The sequence below is a fragment of the Tigriopus californicus genome, chromosome 3 (assembly GCF_007210705.1).
Source record: "Tigriopus californicus strain San Diego chromosome 3, Tcal_SD_v2.1, whole genome shotgun sequence".
In the NCBI taxonomy this organism is placed as follows: domain Eukaryota; kingdom Metazoa; phylum Arthropoda; class Copepoda; order Harpacticoida; family Harpacticidae; genus Tigriopus; species Tigriopus californicus.
Window position 1 is genome coordinate 6372544 of NC_081442.1, and position 23028 is coordinate 6395571.

General features: G+C 41.0%; 1 protein-coding gene across 1 annotated transcript; it reads right to left on the reverse strand.

Moving 5' to 3' along the window:
• Positions 1-728: 728 nt before the first annotated feature.
• On the reverse strand, positions 729-3713 carry LOC131878227 (uncharacterized). Its single transcript, XM_059224142.1, has 2 exons — positions 2803-3713; positions 729-2743 (listed from the first exon to the last, which is right to left on the reverse strand). The coding sequence occupies exons 1-2, from the start codon at positions 3625-3627 to the stop codon at positions 989-991; spliced, it is 2580 nt and encodes an 859-aa protein (XP_059080125.1). The 5' UTR covers positions 3628-3713; the 3' UTR covers positions 729-988.
• Between the last annotated feature and the right edge of the window lie 19315 nt (positions 3714-23028).

A 23028-nucleotide genomic window follows, 5' to 3' on the forward strand; every position in this document is an offset into this window, starting at 1 on the left:
AATTTAGGACTTATGGCACACCCGGTATTTCTCCGTTTGTTTGTCCTCAACGAGAGGAGGGAGAGGAGAATGAAATACTATTAAACGGCCAGTCTAGTACATAAAGCTAGTTCATTAACGACGTCAACTAGAACAGCAAGATTTAATACCTTAGTGCGTACCTCACTCATTAATATGAGTGTCAAGTGCTTTCAATATTAGATAAGTAATTTGAGCATATCACTGAAACAATCATTTGTCTCAACAAGGGGGTCTCTGGCCTTCTTTATTCTGTCATACTTTTGAATCAAAATGTAGGCACCTAAGTTGGTCGAGCGAATAATATATGAAAATAAAGTTAAGTAAAATGAATCAGTTTTGCGTCTTGAAAAGGCTGGAAATTCCAATCCTAGTAGCGGTAAGGAAGTCCGCAAAAATAGAAATAAATGCAGATTCCTTTCAAAAGGATATCAATTACTTGCCCGACAAATGTCTGTTCTTCAAACATTGTAAACGTGCTAAATCGAATTGAGCTGAGTGAGCTGAATTGACGAATTGATATTTTTGAATGAAATTTACTCCTAGGTGTCCAAGTGTTGGTTCATAACTATAAAATTTAGACCTTGGTAGTGCTGAAAAAACAGAAAACACATAAAGGTCCAAACTAGTCGCAGCCACCTAAAACTGTCCAAACAGCCCATGGCACACTTGTTGCCGTTGGCGGTAAGAAGATAATGGAATCACCTAAATCTTTAAAATCATTCTTTATTCCAGTTCTGGCCAGGCCAAGAAATGAAGTAGTGGAACAGAAAACCCTCCAAGACTGTCCTGTCGAAAAGACCAAGCTCATCCGTAAATGGGTAATAATCGTTAAAAATTAGTTAATTTCGACGAATTTTGTTTGCAGTGTTGGTGCTTTATCAGGAATCTTTTGGATCTTCATGCCAGTATTCGTCAAAATTAAGTTTGAGCGTTACTTTGGCTTACGATGGTTTTTCCTATCACAGGTTTAGAGTTCTTGTCTGGATTGCTTCGCTTGATCGAGAGTTGGATTCTCGGTTGAAGAAGGGATAGCTTGGTCATGTTTTTTTAGCTTTTCCAATCTCTCCAGATGTGCCTTCTTTTGAATAAAATACCATTGATGGTTGCCTTTGATTTTGATGGACTCTTCGAGGTCTTTGTTTTTGTGCTTGTAGCCATAATCGATCAGAATCTCTTCACCAGCTTTGATAGGTTTCGTACATTCCGTTCCCATAATCAGTCCAAACCGCGGATGTTCGATGTCGACGAACCTCGAGGTCACGTTTGGTTCAAAATCATTATTAATCTTGGCAGCTGATGTGGCACAGTTGTGATCACGTTGATGCCAAGGGGTGGGAAGGTAAATGTTGGCACCCATATAGGTGGCTATAGAGTATTTGTCGCACGGATAGCTCCCATTCAAATTGGCGTTGCAATAGTTTTCATGCAAAATTTTCGTTTGTTCGTCGTCGACTTGAATCCCAGCGTACATGGCGAATAACTGTTGTGGTTGAATATCTTTCAGGGCATAAACCCCCTCACCAGCACCAGGGACCTTGGATTCACGCACTTCAACCAATTCAGCGTCGTACGGGTCCGCCAATAAAGGCTGAGATGTGACGGTCTCATTCGTTGGCGGGTCGAAGAAGAAACTTGACCCTGAGGGCTCGGTGAAAGTGAACCGAGGCATGTGGTAGTCACAACGGAAGCTTTTCAAATGCGCGTATTGCGCCGAGACCATCATGTTATTGTCAAATTTGCCAACTAAGGCAGAAACGTAGTAGGGGTAGAGCCAAGCCGTATGATCTCCAGTAATATTCCATGTGCCTTTAGTCGTGGACCCGTAGAGGAAACCGGGTGATTTGGGATCAGCGACCGTCCCCCGAAGAATGAAATCAGTCTTCTCCCTCCCGTTGTCAAACCAAGCCAACATTCCTATTCCAGAATGCATGTAGAGCCTGGCAGACTCTTTCGCTTTTTGTTTCGAGAACACGTAAGGCCACACTGGAACCAAACCGAAGGTGGCCACCAAGCCGTGGATGATGCCGTCTTTGGCCAAACCCATCGTTGATTGCCATTGAGACCGGTGAATGATTGAAAATGGTCCTTGGAGTTTGCCACGCCCAAAGTGCCCGAACAACCGCGTGAACTTGCTGATTTCACAAACCCCACGATAGCAAGTGTTCTTAGCTATTATCTGAATCTCTCCATAACCGTGAAAGTTGTCCTCGGCGTCTCTGGGTCCAAAGTATCTGAACTCAATGATGTGGGGCTTTTCTAGGTTGAGAACGGCCTCATAACGATTATGTTCGATTTGTTCAAGGTTGGTGATCAGCTTACGACCTTTTTTGGATTTGAAGGTAGCTTCGTCGAATGGCTGGCCAAGAATGAACTGATGAGTCAATCTACTTAGGTACGACCTGAAACCCTGGGCAGCTTTGTCCCTACCATGGATTTCTTCATCTGGGCAAATCCCATGCCATTCAAGCGATCGGAACATCCGTTCTTTGGTGGTCAGATCATAGACGAACTCGTGGGGGTATATGCCACTAGCAAGTATGCGCGAGCAGTTGCCGTAGCCCCTCAAATTCAACAGAGTCGCATCAAAAGCGGGTGACAATGTGTTCTCTTTAACCTGTCCGGAAACCGGGACGAAATCTTGTTGTAGAGATCTGGGAAAAACGACAGTCAGCGAGGAGGTCGATTCAAAGACAAAAGGCTGGGAACAGTTTCCATATCGAATCTGAAAGAAAATCAAGATGATTGCAGATTCTCACGATATCAAGGAGTGCCCGTCTGTACCTCAGTCTCGGTCACGATCCAGCACGGATCATTTTGTAGACCATTGTAAACGGCACCGACGGTGAAGACATGAGTGGGTTTGCCGAAATCGATTGAGATCTTGTAAGGCCCATGGGGAATGCCTTGGCTAAAGAATATCTCCGTTTCGACCTGATTAGCCAGTGTAATCGACAACTTCCCATCCGGATATCCATACACAAAGTTGCCTCTGATCTCTTGCACATCCTCTCCAAACAGTTGTTTGGTTCGTAGACATTGTTCGGGCTTCTTCTTGGGTGTACGCCCGAATAGCATGCTCCCATAGCCATGGGGATATCCATCAAAATCGACCGGGCCCTTGAACTCGTAGTCTCGTCTGGCTTCTGGATGCCGGCAATCAATTGGTGACACAATGACTGCGCTCAAATTTCTCGCCTCTATCTTCTTATATGACACACTGCAGCTGTCTTGAAAACCCTCTCGCTCAATCCGGTCGAGCCAAATCATGGCATTTTGTTTAATGTTAAACTCCGGATCGGGATCATCTGTCGATTCATCCCGTTGTGCAATCGAATGGAGTTTGCCAACAAAATCCTTTTCTCCCGATTCGACCAAAGCGACAGAAATCACAACTGTCAGAATTAGGGTTAAATGCCACCGCATGGCGATTGATGGGAAGTGACGAGTTGCTAAATTCGCTCGGAAGTCGACACACTCCCTTAAGATGTACTGTGGTACACATAAAGCAATGCACTCTCCGACATTTCGTTTCCACCTAACTCTCAGCTCGCCGTGTTCAAGTCTCTCTGGTTCAGTGGATGGCGATGCCAGGTAACATGTACTCATCAGTCAGCATGCACTGGAGGTTCTCCAGGTTCGCACAGCATTTTCCCAAGACAAAATGTCGACGAATAAGAAACGCACAACAAAGCCGACGCTTACCCTTCGCCTGTTTCCCTTTGTGCATGCAATAAAGTATCAGGACCAGGAACTGCACAAATCTAGAATGATGGTTAACTATCGTGCAATCTGTCTGTCCGTCCGTCCCTTAACTTAGTTTGGACCCTAATCCAATCGAACAAGAGGGAATGATGCATGGAGACAGAATCATCATAAAAAAGATATGACCATCGTAATTTACGTCTGTTGGAAAGAATTGCTCCGGATAATTTCTGGATATCTCATTCGTAATTCCTTTGATGAAGGATCATTGACGAATGCCCGTGGCACTGGCCTGGTCTGGAGAGGCGAAATGCACTTTCCTTGCGTTCACCACAAAAACTAATCCTGAACGGTTCTTTTCCTCTCTCTCTCTTCCTCGCTGTCGTCGTCAGAGTAACTAATTACTTGCGGGTTCCAATGCCTCAAAATCTCGAGTAGTAAAAAGGCCTAGGGGGCCTTCTGGAGGCGGCGTCACCAAACATGCATGCATGCATTGAACCGTTCTGGCCTCGTTATCACGCTCGTACGTACTTGTGGTACTTTTACTTCGGGACGACCATGTTCGTTCTGAACGATCATTTAGCGATGAGGAAGTGTTCAGGCGTGTAAGTAGTTCGTGATTTTTGGACCTCATTCTAGAAAGCTGAGGTACGCGATGTAGTATAGCATAGTTGAAGTGGTCGATCTGTTCACCCATGAACCTAAACAAACATGTCACGACAACACTGGAGCTCCAAGATCACCCAGTGTAGCTAGCTGGCTAGCTGGCTAGTTGGCTTCATCGTGAAATTGTCGAGGAAGGAAGATTGGCCACGGGAAAATGGCTTGTCGCCGTTTGGTGAGATTACCCAAATACGAGAAGTACGAGGAGGAGGAGCAGGGTAAGCTAGGCAAAGAGGTGGATAAAACTTGCCTCGACAAACGAGAGGGATTAATCATGAAAGAAAGTGCATTCTGAATCTGCCATAAATGTCCCTTCGTGCATCCAAAGATAAACCACGGGCGTAGTCAAATCAGGTAGGAGTTGGCTATTTTTGCCCTTGAAAGCAGTCTTCATTTTCATCAGCTTAAGATCCCAATCTCTATATGAAATTGCCAACCCGTCTTGAGTAGGCAATCAGCTTAAGAGTCATGATTTAATTAATATCGGTAGATTTTTTAAGCAGCTCAAGCTCATATCAACGAGTCCAAAGTATTTTCAAAAACCGTATACTGTTCAGCTTGGAAGAAAAGTTTTCTTCTTTTGGGCTCTTTGTATGGAAAACGAATATCGTGTCACCAAAAATATGGCTCCAAGGCATTAGGTTGATTTGGTCAAAATTCCCCTTTCCCCTATTTAGATGATGATCTGACAATTGATCGACAGCAGAGGAACTTGCGTATGTAAGATAAGATAGAAAGTAGAAAACCCAATGTTTGCTCATGTCACCCTTTAAAAGTCCTTCAAAGAAATCAATGGTGGTTGTATTAAATAGCTCTTGAGAAGGACTACAAGAGTTGAAACCATTGACCATTAAACAGAACAACATGATGTAAAAATAATGTGCCTTTTGCATGCTCGTCTTCTCCAGTTAATGGATTCGGGAATGTATATTTTGATTGATTTTCCATCTTAAAAACTTGAAAAGTGGTTTCTCTTCTATTACAAGTATTTCTGAATAGAAGGGGTATCTTGGGATACGAATGACATTGCTCAAACCCATAGATAACTTCATATATAGATCGATAAAAGGCGCTGCGATCGTTTGTTTTCGTCTCAGCTGTCGCTGGTGGGCAAAATGTTTCATTCGTAGTCAAGCTACTTAGGACAACTATGGTACAAATTTGAATCGTTGACGACTCGTCTAAATTCAGAGTAGAAACCACTAATACGACTACTTGTCAAGCAATTACTCTCGTCTAGCACGCTTCATAAAACGGGTTTCAGTAAGTTGTCCGACCACATTTTTAAGAACGAAATTTTGAAGGGGGTAAAAAGGGGCTCAAGTTAAAGTTTTCATCCATGTGGTGGAAACACTTAACTGAAAGGCAAGGAACAAGCCTGGGTTGAGGCGGTTGAGGCTGACACCTCCAGAGGTGTCAGAATGACCTTGATTACGTAAAGGTGCAATCATGTTCCCCCCCACATTCAAGCACATTCTTGGGAGATTGAAACGAAATTCCGAATGCCTCATCATTAGGTTGCAATTTCGGATACATTTTGTTACACTTTCGACATGCGTAGCTAAACAAGGGCAATCAATAAAGTACGTGATTTGCTGTACTAATGTCCGAATCTTTTTTTGACATGTTACGTGTATTATGCTCCAAAAAGCATGTTTTTTATTCTACCGCTCTTTTTACCTGTATATTTGTAAGATTCAAAAGAAATTAAGATTAAAGAGGAATAACAAACGTTTCATGACAATGATTCAACTTGTCTGAAGCGAGATTTCGCGAAATAACTTTGCCCCACCATGCGCCACTGCTCCTGTTGAGCTTGAGCATTCTAGTTATGGTTTTCTATGCTCAAACCATACGAGTGCTTTCTGCCGTGGTTGGATCTAAAAAAGGAATGTAGGAGGGGTTTTGTTAAGGCATTCGTGTGACATATTTTACTCTTCGCTCGATCAGAGATAATTTATGTATCGTACAGTATGAAAAAGTGAGCAAAGTTCTGACAAATCAAAACCAAAGTGTATTTTGACGCTAACAAGCTATTTATTACGTTTGTTATGTTTCGTATGCATTACGTACATATTAAAAACTGAACGGTTAGTAGCAGCCATAACATGTCATTAAGCCCCTATTCCTTTCAACTCATTAAGTAGAAAGTTGAGAATGACTTTTTCTAAGTAACAACCGTCTGATGATGTCAGCACAAATTTTGGAGATCACACGGGTAATTTTCAGTAGAGTAGAGGTGCTTAAAAAACAAGATGCAACGCGCATTATTAGACAAAAAAAACTTTTCAATGTTTCAAACAGTCTTTTGTAAAAATAGAACATCCTACAGTGGAAGAATTAAGTTCAAAAATAGCTTTTTCGGCTCCAATGTATTTCTTAAGCATGTTTATGAGTAATACTGGGACAGTTTATTTAACTGCAATGCCACATGAACCATTCCTTTCTTGAATGAATGCATTGAAACTCTAAGACGATCCTTTCACAAAGAACTATTAAGCCTCAAAAGAACGTGTGACCTCTCAAAATTTGATGGCGTCGTCATCTTCCTTTTCTGCTTCAATATCCCATTAGAACGTTTGTAAAGTGGAACGTGTAATAGGAAGAAGTCTCGATAAAATGGGAGCTGTGAACCACTTCTTAAACTTTTTAAATAAGATGTTTGCTAAAATGCCCCGGGGAACACGGTAGGGTCTTAGTGAGCCTTGTTCTATCCTCATCTCGCACATAAACATTAAATAGTGAGTGAGTGAATGAGTGAGCTCATTCAAAAACTTTCTTCCCTCGAGCATATATTCTTGTGGGTTTAATGCGGCTACTCGTTCCTTTGTATGCTTTGTAGGGCCGGCATAAAGCGCGATGGATCGCAACTCAATATGTTGATGATAGTACCTATTTGTTAGACATATATTTAATCGTAACTCCCTCGTGAATCCATCCATGAGGTCGGTTGAAAACTTCTTGATCCATGCGTATTCTCATCTTGATTTGATCTTCCAAATATTGACCCTGCTGCTTCCTCCAGCAGTGCACGTCCAATTTCGAGACCGCTCTGCAATAACGGCCAACATTATCTCCCCTTCCCTCACTTGACACAATGGGATTGTCTCCGACAGAAAGGAAGGAACCAGAGAATGCCGCTTGGAACAGTCTCTTCAGTTAAATATTGGAGAAATCCTCACTTGGCACACATCATTGTCACGGTTTCTGAGAAGGCCGACAGTTGAGTTTCGTGGGCAGTTTTTTTTTCAGATATCCACTCACCGGATCCGGCCAATCCGAAAAGAAACCGAGAGTTCGTTGGAATTGTACCTAATATGTGCTCATAAATACATGGGTCACCGATATGCCCTGAGGTTGGTTTTAACAAGATCCCAGAAAAATTGGACCAAGCTCGACTCTTCTGCGTGAGATGCGGGTGCTATTTATATTGGAATGGAAATGGAAGGATGGATGGAACGCGAAGCATCATCCCTAGTTGGATCCTGAGCCGACGACGAATGAGCTAGCAGACAAATATTTGCTATCAGCTCCGACTTGTTGAAGCACATAATTACGAAGTACCTATTTCCAGAAGTCGCTGACTCAACTTACTCGCCGCTGCTTCGAGCGACACAGGCTGGTGGTGTGTTTGTTAACATCCTCGTGTTTCAATGGATGAGTTGCCGGACACATCATTAACATCATTAACTATCATGGTATGAAGCAACAAAACCTAAGACATTTGCCGCCCTTCGTGTCTCTCAGTACTTACGTCTTCATGTCTGATATTCGATGATTGGGCACAGAATTAAGTCCATCTCGTTGTTCTTGGCCATGACTCCCTATGATTTAGAAACATACTCTCACACTTTGTACTGACTAGGTGACTAACGAGATCCTATTACACAAGAACCAAACATCCAAGAAAGAGGACAATAAGAAGACAATGAGAAGAAAAGACGCACTTTTTGTCGGGGGTCCAAAGGACGAGTTTTGGATGCGCATTACTCACCGTGGAAACGTCGAGCAAGTTCAACCCGGTTCTAAGCCCACCAACAAATAAATGTTCTCTATGAAAAGACGAGCGACGAAGACCGAGGAATTACCCAATCAAGAGTGAAAATTTACTGCCGTCAATTAACAACCCAGCCTTTCAGGCCAAACTGGCATTTGAAAAGAGGTTCGTTCGAAATTCCATGCCACAGCAAAGACCCGACTCAAAAGGCAAAATGGGTTGGTTTGAATCGTTATGGGCTTAAATTTACACGGGTGGTTCCAATGAATCATGTTGGTGTCTAATATGAAATAAATTCGCACTTCGTTTATATTACAAAAGTGCTGACTTTACCTTAAGGTTAGAACAAGGGGTAAATCATCGTGTCACGTTTGTTTCCTGAGTGTCGTTAAAATGAAATATTGCTGGCAGGACCATCTGGATCAAACGAAAGGAGTGGAATCCCCCAAAACCCTTAAAATGGGCCAAATGCCAGAATGCAGAATAACGAGAAGCTTTTTGTCGAGGCTCTGAAGGCTATTCAGAGTACATACTAAGAGCACAATGTGAAACGACAGGGTGAAGTGCCAAAAAGGGACCCTTTGAGTCTAGACAATGAGTTGGGAGTTGTAATGTCTACTCAACAAGGTCTGGCTTGGCTCTTCTTGCGTTTATGGGCTCTACGTTGGAATTGACCGCCAGAGAAGTACCACTCGTCGAAAAGCAACAAGGAATATTAACAGACCACAAACTAAAGGAAAGGTTGATTCCGAGACCCCTAAACACAGAAAAGTCTGTAATCCGTTTCTAGACCTTTTAATCTGTTGCCTTTATCATGCGTAATCATACGTTACACTACCATATTAGCCAAAAGAACGCTTTCAAACAATGCGTCGCAAGGCCGTAAATTTTGGTTCCAAGTCGCCCGTCTCTTGGGAACACCTGATTTGCTTTTATTCACTGCTTTTAGAGGCAGGAAAATGGAATTTGAATTGGAATGTACTAGAAGGCGTTGAAATTCCAGAGTGATAAATGACGGTGCAGGTGCTACTTTGAACAAAATAGCGTAAATCAAACTTGGAAAATCGTTTCATTGGCATCGCCTTCACGAACCATTGTGAGTTAAAAAAGTTTTAACCAGCAAAATGAACGAAATTTGGCCCTAGATAATAGTTCCGTAATAAAACTATTGTTTTTGAAAAATGACTTTTGATTCCAAGGACAGCTTGTGGTTGTGATCAATGCCTCAGAATTTGATAGGAGCATTATTGACGGTCCCTGAATGGAAGTCACTCTGCGGTCGGGGACCTGAAGGGACCCAGCTTTTCTACATTAAGACCCTGTGAACCTGAGAATTGAACCAGCTGATGAGGCTTTCATGGCCAAAAAGATTCTTGAGGTGCGAAATGGATCTTCCTTCACAGGTCCGTATTTCATGTTTTCCACACGCTTGGTTTGAACCCAGTCTTTCTGAATATTTACTGTTCATAGAAGCAATGGAAAATTGACGCATGTGTCAGTTAAAACAAACAGCACAATCTACGGGTTCGAAGCAGACTCTCTCGGACTGGACTGGGCTGAGCTTAAATAACTTAGATGAGCACTGGCAACCCAAATAAAGAGTTATTCACCCAATGCGATGCCAAAAGAAGCTTGTTGTGCACGTAAAAGAAAGCGAGTTTCAGGAATGGGCCACGACAGAAGTGCCGCATTAGATTCCAAGCCTTTAGTACATACCGGGTGTCCCAAAAAGATTGGCCCGATTTTTTAATTACGGATGTCGGTATCACGTAGTCTTTTCACATATTGTTTCAATGTGTCAAAAAACTTGACTTTTGACTTCAAATTGGAACTGTTTTTTTGTGGCTGTGGCTTACATTTTGCTGTCAAGAGCAAGAACCGTGAGAGTGTGCTATCCTCTCCCAACTCATGGGACATGCCGGGCGATGAATTTGAGCCTGCCTATATGCAGCGCCAGCATATAAATTGGGTTCAAACACGGCTAAAATCTGGACAAGATCTCACCGGAACCAAACCATGTGATTGCCATGGATTGCACATCAGCTACTAATTCGGATTATTTTACAGAGCTTAGAACATGTGCCCCTCCTCAAGCCCAGAATAAGCGCCCCTGGACTAATGAATTTGGCTGCGTATCAGCCAACTGGCTTGTTAGATCCGCGCCAGGTGTTTAAAAGAGACTAGGTGGACCTTGGACCTGGTCTTGGTGCCGAACGTCTGCCGGGGTTTTTGCTCACACTAAGAGCGCTATGTTGCCACTAAAGGTGTTTATTATGAATAAAACATTTCATCGAGTAAGCTAAAGGATGAGCATAAAAATAAAATCCAAAATCGACAATGAAACACCAAAGTTATGCCAAGTATGAGACGGAAAACTGATATTGGGCCAACCTTTTTGGGACACCCGGTATGTACCTAACTGCACCAGGGTCAACTTGTGGCAAACATAAACATGCTCATTTCGCTACCGTGTGTTTTGAAAGCAATTTGCAGATACTGGGAATAGTCGTGTTTATATGGTATGTATGACACGCAGGAGAATGGGTGACTGGACTGACCTGAAGAGAGCACTCAACTTCAGTCAAATGTTCCAAACGATGATCAAAATGGCCGTGTGTGGCCTTGACGATCAAAGATAGGGACGAGACAGTGTCTAAGAATCTACACATGTAAAGTTAGAGAACATGGCGCTTCAAGCGCAAGTTCAATTTTGGATGGAAGTGACCAATACATCGTGGAATCAATTGCAGCTTAACAGATCATGAGTTAATCCACAATCAGAAAGAACGGCTTTGATTGGATCTCAGGTGGAGGTGGGTGCGAAACTCAAAGTCAAGACTTAATTGTCTATAAACACAAAAACATGTATAAATTTAAGATTAACTCATGATCTGTTAAGCTGCAATTGAGTTACACTGCTTTCATTTGCTTTAGCTTTCGCCGATTCTAGCCCCCAATTCCCCCCTTTACATCTTCACTCAAACACCCAAATATCTAATAACGGCTATGAAAATGGTAATACACAACGTTATCTTTCTACTTCTTGAATGAGATCCAAACGATTTAAATTCAAAACACATTAAGATATCAAGACTTATTATTTTTTACGAATTATTTTTTGGTAAATACTAATAATATAAGTATTTAGTTTTATGAAAATGCATGGCACTGGTAATCTTTTTTATCTAAACTTTAGCTGAGGCCATTTTAAATTGAACAAAATTTTTACTCACTTCGTTGACTGATTACACAAGTGTGCTTGCAATGGTTCCAAATTATATATGTTTTCAATAATATATACTTTTAGAATATTTTGATTGATATCACAGAACATTTTGGTCTACTTTGCTATTAAGTTGCGAAAAAAGGATATTTTTTTTCTTTGTGATAACATTGAAAACCAGGAATCGTAAGAGCATTTGTTTTAAAGGAAAGGAAACATTTTGGGGTTTAAATTGACGCAAATAGAACCATTTGGACTCATTCAACTCAGTGGCTACTTAAAAGATCAACGTAGCCTTCATTTAACTAAAATGATTTTCCTTTTGAATTGAAATGCAGCTTTCGTTCTTTAGCTAAAAAACAAGCCAAGATGTGTCTAGTGTTGTCATCGAAATTTCATTCCGCATTTTTGCACCGTGTGGTAGAAATGATTTTCATATATCGCGTTTCTTGTTGACGTTGTTGCTCGTAGAATTATACAATGACACCACTCCATCTATTTTACAGAGGACCCCAGCTTTCATGGAACAGAGTCGTCTGTCCGATGTTCTGAGGAGTTCTTCTTTTTATTTCTTTTTTGCAAAACATCTAGAATATTCAAATAAATGGGCTAGAGGCGTCCCCACGAGTTTTGGCAGTTCCTTGTGACAGGCCTTCAGTACGACGACATGGAAACTTTACCCTAAGCTCTAGACTTTGAGTGGAACAAGTTGGAGGAGGACCAATCGGAGCCACTCTTTGTTCCAACGCCCAGGATTGGTTCCAACAACCAATAATGTTTTCCTTCTCAGACGTGCCTATCGAGCAAGATTGCTAGAGTTATTTTGAGCACTCAGCGCTGGCTAATCCAAATATTAGAAAAACCTACAGAAGCAGACTTCAAGTTTTTTTCCTTTCCTACAGCGAGCAAACAGTGCAATGACGAAGCCCCAACTAAATTGAGAAATGACGAAGTACATTTCTTTTCTGTTCCATGTAAATTGTACAGCATTTACGTAGTACGTCGTCTTCATTCCGTACTCACAAACTGGCCCCATTGCACGAGGACTGTTGCATCTGGATAAGGAATGCAATAAAACTGATACGGGAATTTCCTCCTACAGCTGTAAAGAAATGAGAAAATATCTCATGCCTATACNCCCCCCCCCCTTTTTAACAACAGATGCATCCCCTCAAAAACGATGCACAAATGTCAAGAAGCTCGAGAAAGAAAAAAAGGAGTCTCGTTTAATCTGTTTTTCATGGACCAATGTGGGCTGCATGTTTTATCGCTCCTGCTTGCTTTGGGTTACACATCAGTTCAAGTTATGCTCCCCAAGTACAGCATATGCAACTGCATAATCACCATCAGCCCCAACTAAATTGAGAAATGACGAAGTACATTTCTTTTCCGTTCCATGTAAATTGTACAGCATTTACGTAGTACGTCGTCTTCATTCCGTACTCACAAACTGGCCCCATTGCAAGAGGACTGTTGCATCTGGATAAGGAATGCAATAAAACTGATACGGGAATTTCCTCCTACAGCTGTAAAGAAATGAGAAAATATCTCATGCCTATACTACATTTGACTCATTCGTTCACGCTCCTTGGTGAACGACATAGAGATCAATAGAGGAAGAAATATCACCATTAGTCAAATGAACATCTTTCAGATGCTTAACAAGAAGAAAGGGAGTGTAACCTTTACCACATCTGGAACCTTTTGAGCCCAAGAATGAGATGAAAGTTGTACTGATAACTTTGGCGAGAAATAACTTAATATCAAGGTAGACATCGTTGTCTCTGCCGCTTCATGGTCCATCTACCTCCTCTGAAAATTTGGGATGCAACCAATGTCAATGTCATCGTCAATCGCAGGAAAACAAGTTCCACTCGCAGTTCATTCCTTGCATGTGGCTCATGATGAGCCAGCTTTTCTCAATCCACCGGCCGGCTCGTTTCCGGATATTTGTGAGGGTAATGGATTTGGACAGGGCAGCCCTCAAGCACGCTTTGAAATGTTGGGAAGATGGTGGTATGGTGCATGGAACAAGTTTTCCCTGAAAGATGTGCTGAAGATGTGCATTTATTCCAGAGAGAGACATCATTTCCTTTGGGACAGTTGCGCTCGTCTCCAGTTCAACAAGATCAATTCAAGAAACTGGAAATGTGACCAGGTCTCGAACTTGAGGAAGCTTTATCTCGTTGATTTAAGACCGTAACACGCAATCCCATGACTCTCACTCTTCCTTGCCGTATCATGCTCATTACGTACGTACATCTTGGCCTGGATCTGATTGGCCAAGCGAGCTGAACTCATTTACGGCCTTTGGACCTGTTTCGCTGAAAATTTCTCTATCTGAACTTTCATCGAACGACCTGCTCAAGAATCTACATACTGAATGGCCCAACTTGAAAACAACAAGAACAATGCATAACAATTCGAAGTTCCTTCGATCATGGGTGCAAATAAACGTAAAACTTCCAAGTCAAGCCCATTACCGAGCAGTCACACTCGAGCCAGTAACCTTACCTAACGCCTTCTTTCGTCATAATTGGCCTTCGCTGTTGAAAGAGTTTCATTATTAGCGTTCCTCCTTCATATCGGTCATCGGTCACTCTATTCAAGAAGGGCGTCACTGCAGCACAGAAACTGTTGGGGATTATCGCCCACTTCCACTCGGGGACGGCCTTGATCCATCAAACAGGAACACAAGCGACAACAAGACTTGTCACCGGCTCCAACAATAATCTGGCCATGAATAGACACAGCTCCAATGAACGAGTACCTGGAAGTACTTTTTTTGAGTTTGGCGAGGCATTGCAGCTTTTTAGCGCTGAGCGAAATAAATGTCTTTACTCTCGAATTGGTAAAAAAAAAATACGGTATATATTAAAAAGTGGCTGTGAACTCTCGGTTTTGAGAGCAAGAGAAACAGGTGATCTTGATTGTGATGAGGCCAAATATCCCTAAGTATGTCCAAAGAGATTATATTTCGGGGAAATATTGCGATTAGAGGGATTTCGTGACAAAAAGTCTAATTTGCCATCTTAGTGATGACAGGTTAATCCCAAGGGATTCCAGCCGTCAAAACTTAAGAGATGAATTTCTTTATCAAGCTAGTGCTTCAATTGTTCCAAAAAAAGGCTGGCTACTCGTTCTCAGTCAAACTAATTAGCCTCGAATCTTCAATTTCAATCTCTTTTCCAAGGCTTCACGAAAAAGTAAAAAAAAGGAAAAATGAATCAGTTGGTACGTTAATGAAAAAGCCAACCCCTCGAATCAATGATTTTGCATAATATAGTAAGCGCGCAATACCTTCCCGTTCTTTGCAGTTGAGGTTTATCTAATCTATAATTTGATATATAGGCCAACCTGAGATTTTTTTTCCTGGTTCTAGAAAGGTACTGATCGTCTTAGACTGAATGACTGAATGAATGTCTCAAATTGGTCTGTTTGTTGTACAACTCAGAAGAAACTGGTCCCGAAGGAAATCATGTTCTCTCTTCAGTCTATTCCAAAGCTAGCACTTCCAATTCGTATCGAAATAATGCCATCATGGAGAAGATTGGGAGAACCTGAAGACCCTATCATGACGAAAAAGATCCTTGAGATGGCTCCAATTTGATCGTTCCAATTGATCACCTCCCACGTTTGACGCATCGTGATTACATGTACGTACTGTAGATATGCAGGGTGTACAGTAAAGTGCGAGAATGAAAAACATGCACATTGAAACCATGACATGACCTTTCTCCTCATGTGAATTCACTGGAATGTCCCAAAGGAATCAAGCAAGGTAGGATGATAAGCCATTCTTCAAGCTTAAGGTACGCTGCTAAAAAGTTCAAAACAATACTAACGCATTGTATATTGCCTATGATGGTAGCGTATGTTGAGCCTGGATTTTGGTAAGTTCAGATTAAGCTGAGGGCCTTCTCCGAGCTTCTAATCTATGTTGACACAGTGACCCAGCACGTCCTAAAGCAAGGACGTGAATGGATTTATCTTAAAACTAGTGGTGCAAGCTATTAAGTAAGAACGAAATGCTTCAATGTTTGAGAGAAGGTAACTTTTCTTTGAACCTCTATTTAATAATCTTATGTAAACGTCACCCTTTTCTTGAACCGTTATTCAAGGTATATATAAAAACTTCTCTGATTTTCCTTCATTATCATATTCCGGTCAAATATTGCACTTCTCACCAATTGGTAACCCTAGATAATCTCTTTTACAGAATACTCCATTGGTTGGAGTACACCTCGCCGGATCCTTGAGTGGTCGAACAATAACGAGGGCCTACTTATCCTAACACAGACAGTCTAAACTAAGTGGTGAAGACGCACATAAGATTACTTCTTGAACTTTTTTGTTATGCCTTGGGGAGAAAAGTTAGCAGCCCATTCTGTTAACGAGAACATTAAGTACTCATCCAACAGTTTAAAGAGTTTACTGGAGAAGACTCGTAAACAATAAAAAAATTAAAAGGTCGAACTGAGACATTTCAGCGCCTAACAATTGAGTAATCCCGAACATCAGTATTGAGATAAGTCAATGAGAAAAAGGTTAGGGAAAAAGGGCGTTGATGATGAATAAGCCGCTCTAGTTTTAAATCAATTGGCATGTTTGGTAAGCACTTTTTGTCAGAAATGATGTAGCTTTTGGTTAGCAAAAGTGAGTGATGCATTGTTTCGGGATTAACTGCAATGATATAGTAATACGTTTGGCCTAAAAGTACATTGTTTTTCAAAGTACCGTTACTTGACTGCTTTATTAGCTCCTAACCCTTACTTTTACCCCGAACGTATTTATGAAGTTACAACCTATTCATATCCAATTTTCAAAGTGAGTGAACTGACAAAGCAAGAAAAAATCTTTCTCTCTCCACACAATTCCCGAAAGCAGTTGTAAAGGAATGTGTCAAAAAAGATTGACCGAGAGCCATTTTGACAGTGCCTTGTCATTTCAAGTTCAAATTAAACAAATAACTTGCCTTTCTTCGGAGCAAACTCAACCTATTAAATCAGTCAAAGGCTGACTGTGGAATGCCAAGGTTTAGAAAGCGAATATTGCTGGTACCAAATGAAGATATGGGCATCTTCAAAAGGCTTATGATTTCACTGACGAATTTACCATCAAAACCAAACGCAAAAAAGCCTTTTCTTTCGATTTGTGCAAGTCACGAATGGATATGACAAAAATGCTCAATTCTGAGGAAGGTAAGAATCCAAAACATCGATCGACGCTGATGTCAGTCTTGCTCTTTCTAGGTATTCAACACATTTGGAACACATTTAGTTAGATGGGTGAGTGACAATGGGAAACTTGGTGTATTATGTGCCTTCCAAGAACCCACTCTATGTTCGTGTTAGTCGAGAACTTTGTTCGTGGAAACCCAAACTTTTGAGCCTCAGCTCTCAAACATGAAGTTGAAAGCAGGTGTACAGGGTCCACGAAAGCTGACTGACCTCATCGACTCTGGCGGCAAAACTCAACTCAATTCGGTAACCAGTACCGTCGATTAAACGAGTTTAAACTACTTCAATCTCAGACATTTTTCAAAGAGGTGATTGATTTTTTTGAATCAAATGTGCTCCTAGGCGCCTATTTTTTTTTTTATTCAAAACTATAACATTCACGAATCAGGTCATGGCAGTGGTAGAACATCAAAAAACAAGTAACGGCCCAAGTTAGCCCTGGCCGGCTAAGACTGCCCAAACAGCCCATGACACGCTTTTTTGCCGTGTCCCACCATCCTCCCACTAAATAAAAAACTACATAGGATTCAAATCAGGAGAGAAGGGTGTTTATTTCTTTTTGGACTTATAACTTCAAAAAATAGCTGTTTAGTTAGTCATGAAAGGAACTGGGAGGGAGGATGTGTTGACTATCTAATTCTGATATGATCCATATTGCTTGTACAACAATCCGCAAATTCTGCTGCTTGTCATTGAGAGCAAAGGTTGTAACTGCTAGTTATTGTGTCATTAAAAGTCCATCAAAATGCTTCAATCTTAGATTGATAAATGATATATTGTCTTTTAAGCCTTCAATCAAAAAGGTTCTTCCTTGCTTTAACTGTCGGAAAGGATTGACAGACCCTGTATGTTTGTTGGTTGGTTGAATGGGTGTATGATATTAACCAGATTACAGACCTCTAAAATTCTCTGAAAAGTGAGATTTGGTTTATTTTCAGACCACATGTTGGCTTCAAATGTCATTAGAGATAAGAACTCTTTAATTGAGTCGCATGTAGCATCTTCGTGTACTACTGGTAATTGGTATTATGGTGGCTTTGATGAATCTTGGCCACTTGTAGTTTGACAATTTTTTAATCAATCAGGTAAAAATTATTCATACCCATTCTCAGTAGAGATATTAAATAAGGGACGTACACACCTCCAATATGATGAGAAATGCTCCTTCCCAAATTCTATAAGTTGCTTTTGCTAAGTCCTAATATCCTCCAATGATACGAGGATCGCGCATCCTTCACTCCGAAAATGTAAGATTATCATTATCTCACGCCTCTTCTCCACATCCCCATCTTCAACTCTAAAATCATTGTGTTCCATCGGCAAAGGAACTTCCCATCCCCGCCATCCTTGCCACCATCATCATCACCACTATCAACTTCAATACCGTGCATCTTGCTTGTCGTCGAGAATACCAGTTCCGAAAGATTACTTGCTTTTGGGTCTAGAAACCGATATTTCCTCAGTTTCCCATGCGCTCCTAGAGATAAAATGTCCCGCAAAAGCCGCTACATACGAATACTACTAATGCTACATTTTTAAATCAGGAAACGGCTATAACCCCTTCCTCTCTACACTCGTATTTTTGAGGGATCTATGGTCTCAACATCTCTGTGTTATTTGTACTGAGGCATCATCATTTACAATCTGTTCTCAAAAAGTTCGGGTATCTCTTGGTTTACGCCATGCACGTGGGGGGGGGCTAACATGCGTCCGAAAATATGAAAAGTAGATTACTCAAAGCTCACTCTATGTATACCTGTTAAAGTCTTTGGTTGATATTTGGAACAAATTGATGGATTGAATGAATGATGGGAAATTTGGTTGAAGAGAGAAAGGACAAGTTAAAGTCTGCGGATGATAGAAGAAGTTCTCCCCTATCAAATGCAAGTCTGGAGTGTGTTTGTTTTTCTGCTTTTCAACACGTGGCTCAGGCTTTGAAAAATTTGCATCCCCATTCACGTTTTTTCAAGATGACTCTTATTTGGTTAGCCAAACGTTGGAACTCCTGAATGCCAGAAGATAAATGTTATGACTTGACTTTCCCTTCGCTCTTTATTGCGAAAGCGAGGATTGTATACCATACACTATTTCCCGTTATTTTGTGTATAGTGTTCAGTGTTCATTTAGTGTTTGCATTGAAACTGGGTGGAACCTACTCCACCCGTGCAGTTCGGTGAATTTATTCATAATGTGTATAAAGCCGATGTTTATTATGGTTCGTCTATTGAAACTTTGAATAGGTCATGCTTGGGGAGAGTGTCACCATGTTCTAGAAAGCAATCATTCACTTTATTGTCCGACTCAATACAGCAAAAAATGAATTGCATTCTAGTGCTTGTCCCATGAAGGGTGTCTCTTCAAAGGAACACCTTATGTCCTTGAATAAAGTATGTATAGCTAAAAAAAAGTGTGTCACTGAATTGGAATTAATGTAGATTACACATTGATTAGCCTTGTTCGGCATGGTGAGTTAATATTGTGTCCGTTATTATTTTGATGGAAATAGTAATCAATTCGCCTGGCGAGATAGACAGAAATAATGGCAAATGTTTCAATTGCTATTAATATTATTTGTGATCGTCTGGGATCGTTATCAATTAAAGTAAATTTGCAGACAAAAAAGGTATTAGGAACTAATTGTATTGAAGCAACATTTCCTAGATTTGCCCACCATTACATGTTATTCAAACATTTGTAAACTTGGTTAGCTTTTGGCAGATCAACCCAACTGGATTGGGACCAAAAGAAAGTGCCACGAAGAAGGCGATATCAAAAATCTACTGAACTAAGTTAGAGTGATGGGAACATCGTTGCTATGAAAAAGCTTTTACTCCTAGTTTCTCGAAATATATGCAAAATACATATTCAGGGTTTGGCCAAGAAAAGACTGCTCCCATATGAATGCGACGAAGTACGGTGCAAGGGGCCTCAGAGCCACGATTGCTGCACTTACCTGATGAGTCTTCGTACGTCCAACAACTGTGCAATGACAAATTTGTACCCACCCGTTTCCAGGCCATAGATTTTGGTTTAAGAAGTTATTTCCGATCCTTACAACAGAGGGAGCTATAGATTACAATTTAAGGTCAAATTACCAACCCCGCTCTACAGCAATGTCTGTCCCATTTTGGCCATCAATAAGAATTGTCCGCTCCTAGCCTCGATCCCGAGAAGACAACCGTCCTAGCAGAACAGAGGACTGTACCTCCACCCGATGTAAAGGGCAATGGTATTCTTGAAATGGCACCCTAACTAAGGCAAACCACATCAAATATGGAGAATAGATGATTTTAATTTTGCCTTCACGTAAACGTAGATTCTCGCAGCATAGTCTCAAAATGAGAGAAAAATTAGACCAAACTCGGTCCGGCATTGTCAAATAATCTTCATCAATGTCGAAAAAGCACTCGCTCGGCCCTAGTTTTGTAGGGAGCTAACTGGCGAGGACTGAAAAGTGCATTCAAGCCCACAGAGTATAAACTATATTTTGTGTAACCTAAGCCTTGTATGAACCAAACTTTTTGATCCATCCCGCAAAGGACAGACAAATATTTGCATTGTAATGAAATAACGAACTCTTATTGGATCCAAGTAACGGTGGTTTCAATTTGTGTTTTATTCTCGAGGTCTACCTGCTCCTACAGAGACTTTCGAGTCCTCCGTTAAGATGTTTCAAGCGAAGAAGCTGGCCAGACTCAATGTGCACTTTCGTCCGCTCTTGAAGGTTAATATCCCTATAAACCGATTACTTTTTACCCTTGCACTGTTGCTTTTCACCTTTTCAACAATTTAGAGCCACTCAAGACATCAATAAGGCAGAAGAAAACGTCAATATCATTATTTGAATAGGTACTCTCTTCTCCAGAGCGAGCTCTGACATTCGCCGAAGGCCACTTACTGTATATGTCTTTAGACGACCACGATAACGACGACTAGCAAATTGGGTTTTGTAAATGAAGGTGCTATTGGGAGATTTGGTCCGTTTGTGCTGTCAATGAGGTAGGATTTTATTTATTACTTAGTCTTTATATTATTTCTTCATTGTATTACGCTCAATGTTGGTGTTGTACTCGTACAGTGACATCAGTCTTCAATCTCATCAGTTGTTGCAGATTGCAAATTGTGTTGACACGAAAGGGGCCTTAAAACGTTGCCTTGGTCATGAATACCAATACTGAAAGTCGACCTAAGAACTAGCTAATCAATTTTTGATGTGCTCTTATTTGCAAATGAAAAGCATGTTTACAATATGTCCTTCCACGCCCTCCCAGGACTGTATTTTCACTTCTTTTGGTTCAATTTTCTTGAATTTTGGATCGTTATCTTGTCAAGCCCAAATTGATGTTCTCGTAAGATGTTGTCAGAATAATGGTGATAGGATATTTCCTCACTTGCTTTGTAAGATAATCTGCTAAATATTAAGAGGCTTTCACAACGAGAATGCAATCTACGTACGTAACCTCTCGACCTTTGCAGATCTTAATTATCACTGTGTTCCATCATTTTTGACGTGCATAGGTCGGCATTATAAGGTTACCCAAATCACGCTCACGTTTTCCACGCCAACAATGAGTTATTTAGTTGTTCTCACCGCTTTGCCGCATGTTTCAGCCTTCAAATGCGTGACACAAAACCCCTGAAGTGTGCAAATTGTTTTTTAAGAAGGGGAAAATGCAACAACTTTAATTTGCACGTATCAGCCCTCACAAAACATGAATATAACCGGACATTATGAGATCATATCGAATTGGCAATTCAACTACCAACAAGTTGCTCTCATGGGAGACGAGAAAATGAAGCGCTTTCTTGTATATCCAGTTGCACCTCTTGGGTTAGGTCAGAGCTTTCAGCCAAATCGAATGTACTTCAATTTTGAAATTGGATCACGTGATGGCTGGTTTTGTTAGCCGGACAATATTCCCCCAGTACACCCCACCACCCACGAATGAAAGAAAACCGACTCGTTCTATTCGAAATCGGTATTGGTGACGTACTTCGAACCGGAATGTCAGCATTTTAGCCTCAAGGGCCTCGGTTAGGGCTCCCATCACCAGCGAAATAGAATACCCAAGCAAAATGAAAACCGCTCAGCAGAGTGACAAAATGTGACCCTGCCTTCCTAGGTCTTGAAACCAGGACTGCTTTAAATTCTCTCCTGGTCATGGCTCTTCATTTTTGACCCCTATGTCGTTTGAATTGGAAGCCCTAATGGAGGTTCTTCAACAAAGAGTAGTTGTTTTTTTTTGTTTTCTTTTTTTGAGGACTTGCTTGCCGCTACTAGGAATAGTTATGATCAAATCAAATTTCAAATTCAAGCTTGCCAGAAAACTGGGAAAGTGAAAGCACCACCCGATTCCATCGTAACATGAAATGTTAAGTTTGAGCAAAAAGCAACCCTGGTTTGACAAAAGAAAATCATGGTCACTTTCGGGGCTAATGATGCATTTAGACGACACTTGTTTTGACACATATTGTGATCACATATTCGACGAGAAGTTGGCAATGTGACACAAATCGAGATTCAAAGAATTTACACACACCAGTACTACACAGAAGACTATCTTTGTCAAATATACTGGGCCTTGACGAGATTACTGGTTCTCAATGATGGCGTGCAATCACGTGACAAAGGTAGGAGTATTAGTTGACCGAAATGAAAATCTTGAAAAAATATGAAAAGTTCCATTGGTTTCATTTGTCAGTCTATGACAACGTTTCCTGCCGTCATTACAATGCTGAGTGACTTACTTCAGAAAATTCAAGAGGGTAAATTGTTTCATTTTTCTCATACTAGAAATAAACTTATTTGATAAAACCAAAACCAAAGCATCTGATTCGATCTGATTTATTTCACCACTGGTCATGCTGGTTTAAATGGGAGCTCTGTGTCCGCCAATTGTAAACTCCAAGGGAGACCATATATGACCACTCAAAGTTATATCAAAATGCATTTTGTTTCTTCAAATTTCCAACATATCTCGCAAATGCCGTTAGTTTGAACACATTCAAACTTGAATTTTAGTCATTGAATAATTTCACCCCAAACAGAATTGAGGACTGTGAAAAATACCGACTGCAATTGTATCCCTAAGGTCACGCTTAATCTTGCGTGGGCAATTGCGCTGACCTTGCCTCAGAATTGTTTCACATATCGCAGAAAATTGGAGCAGGTTCCAAATCAA

Bases quoted from the DNA above. Each gene is read 5' to 3' on its own strand.
- LOC131878227 (XM_059224142.1), bottom strand. From the start codon at position 3,627: ATGAGTACATGTTACCTGGCATCGCCATCCACTGAACCAGAGAGACTT. The intron at 2,744-2,802 runs GTACAGACGGGC...ATTTTCTTTCAG, and splicing joins GGATCGTGACCGAGACTGAG to ATTCGATATGGAAACTGTTC.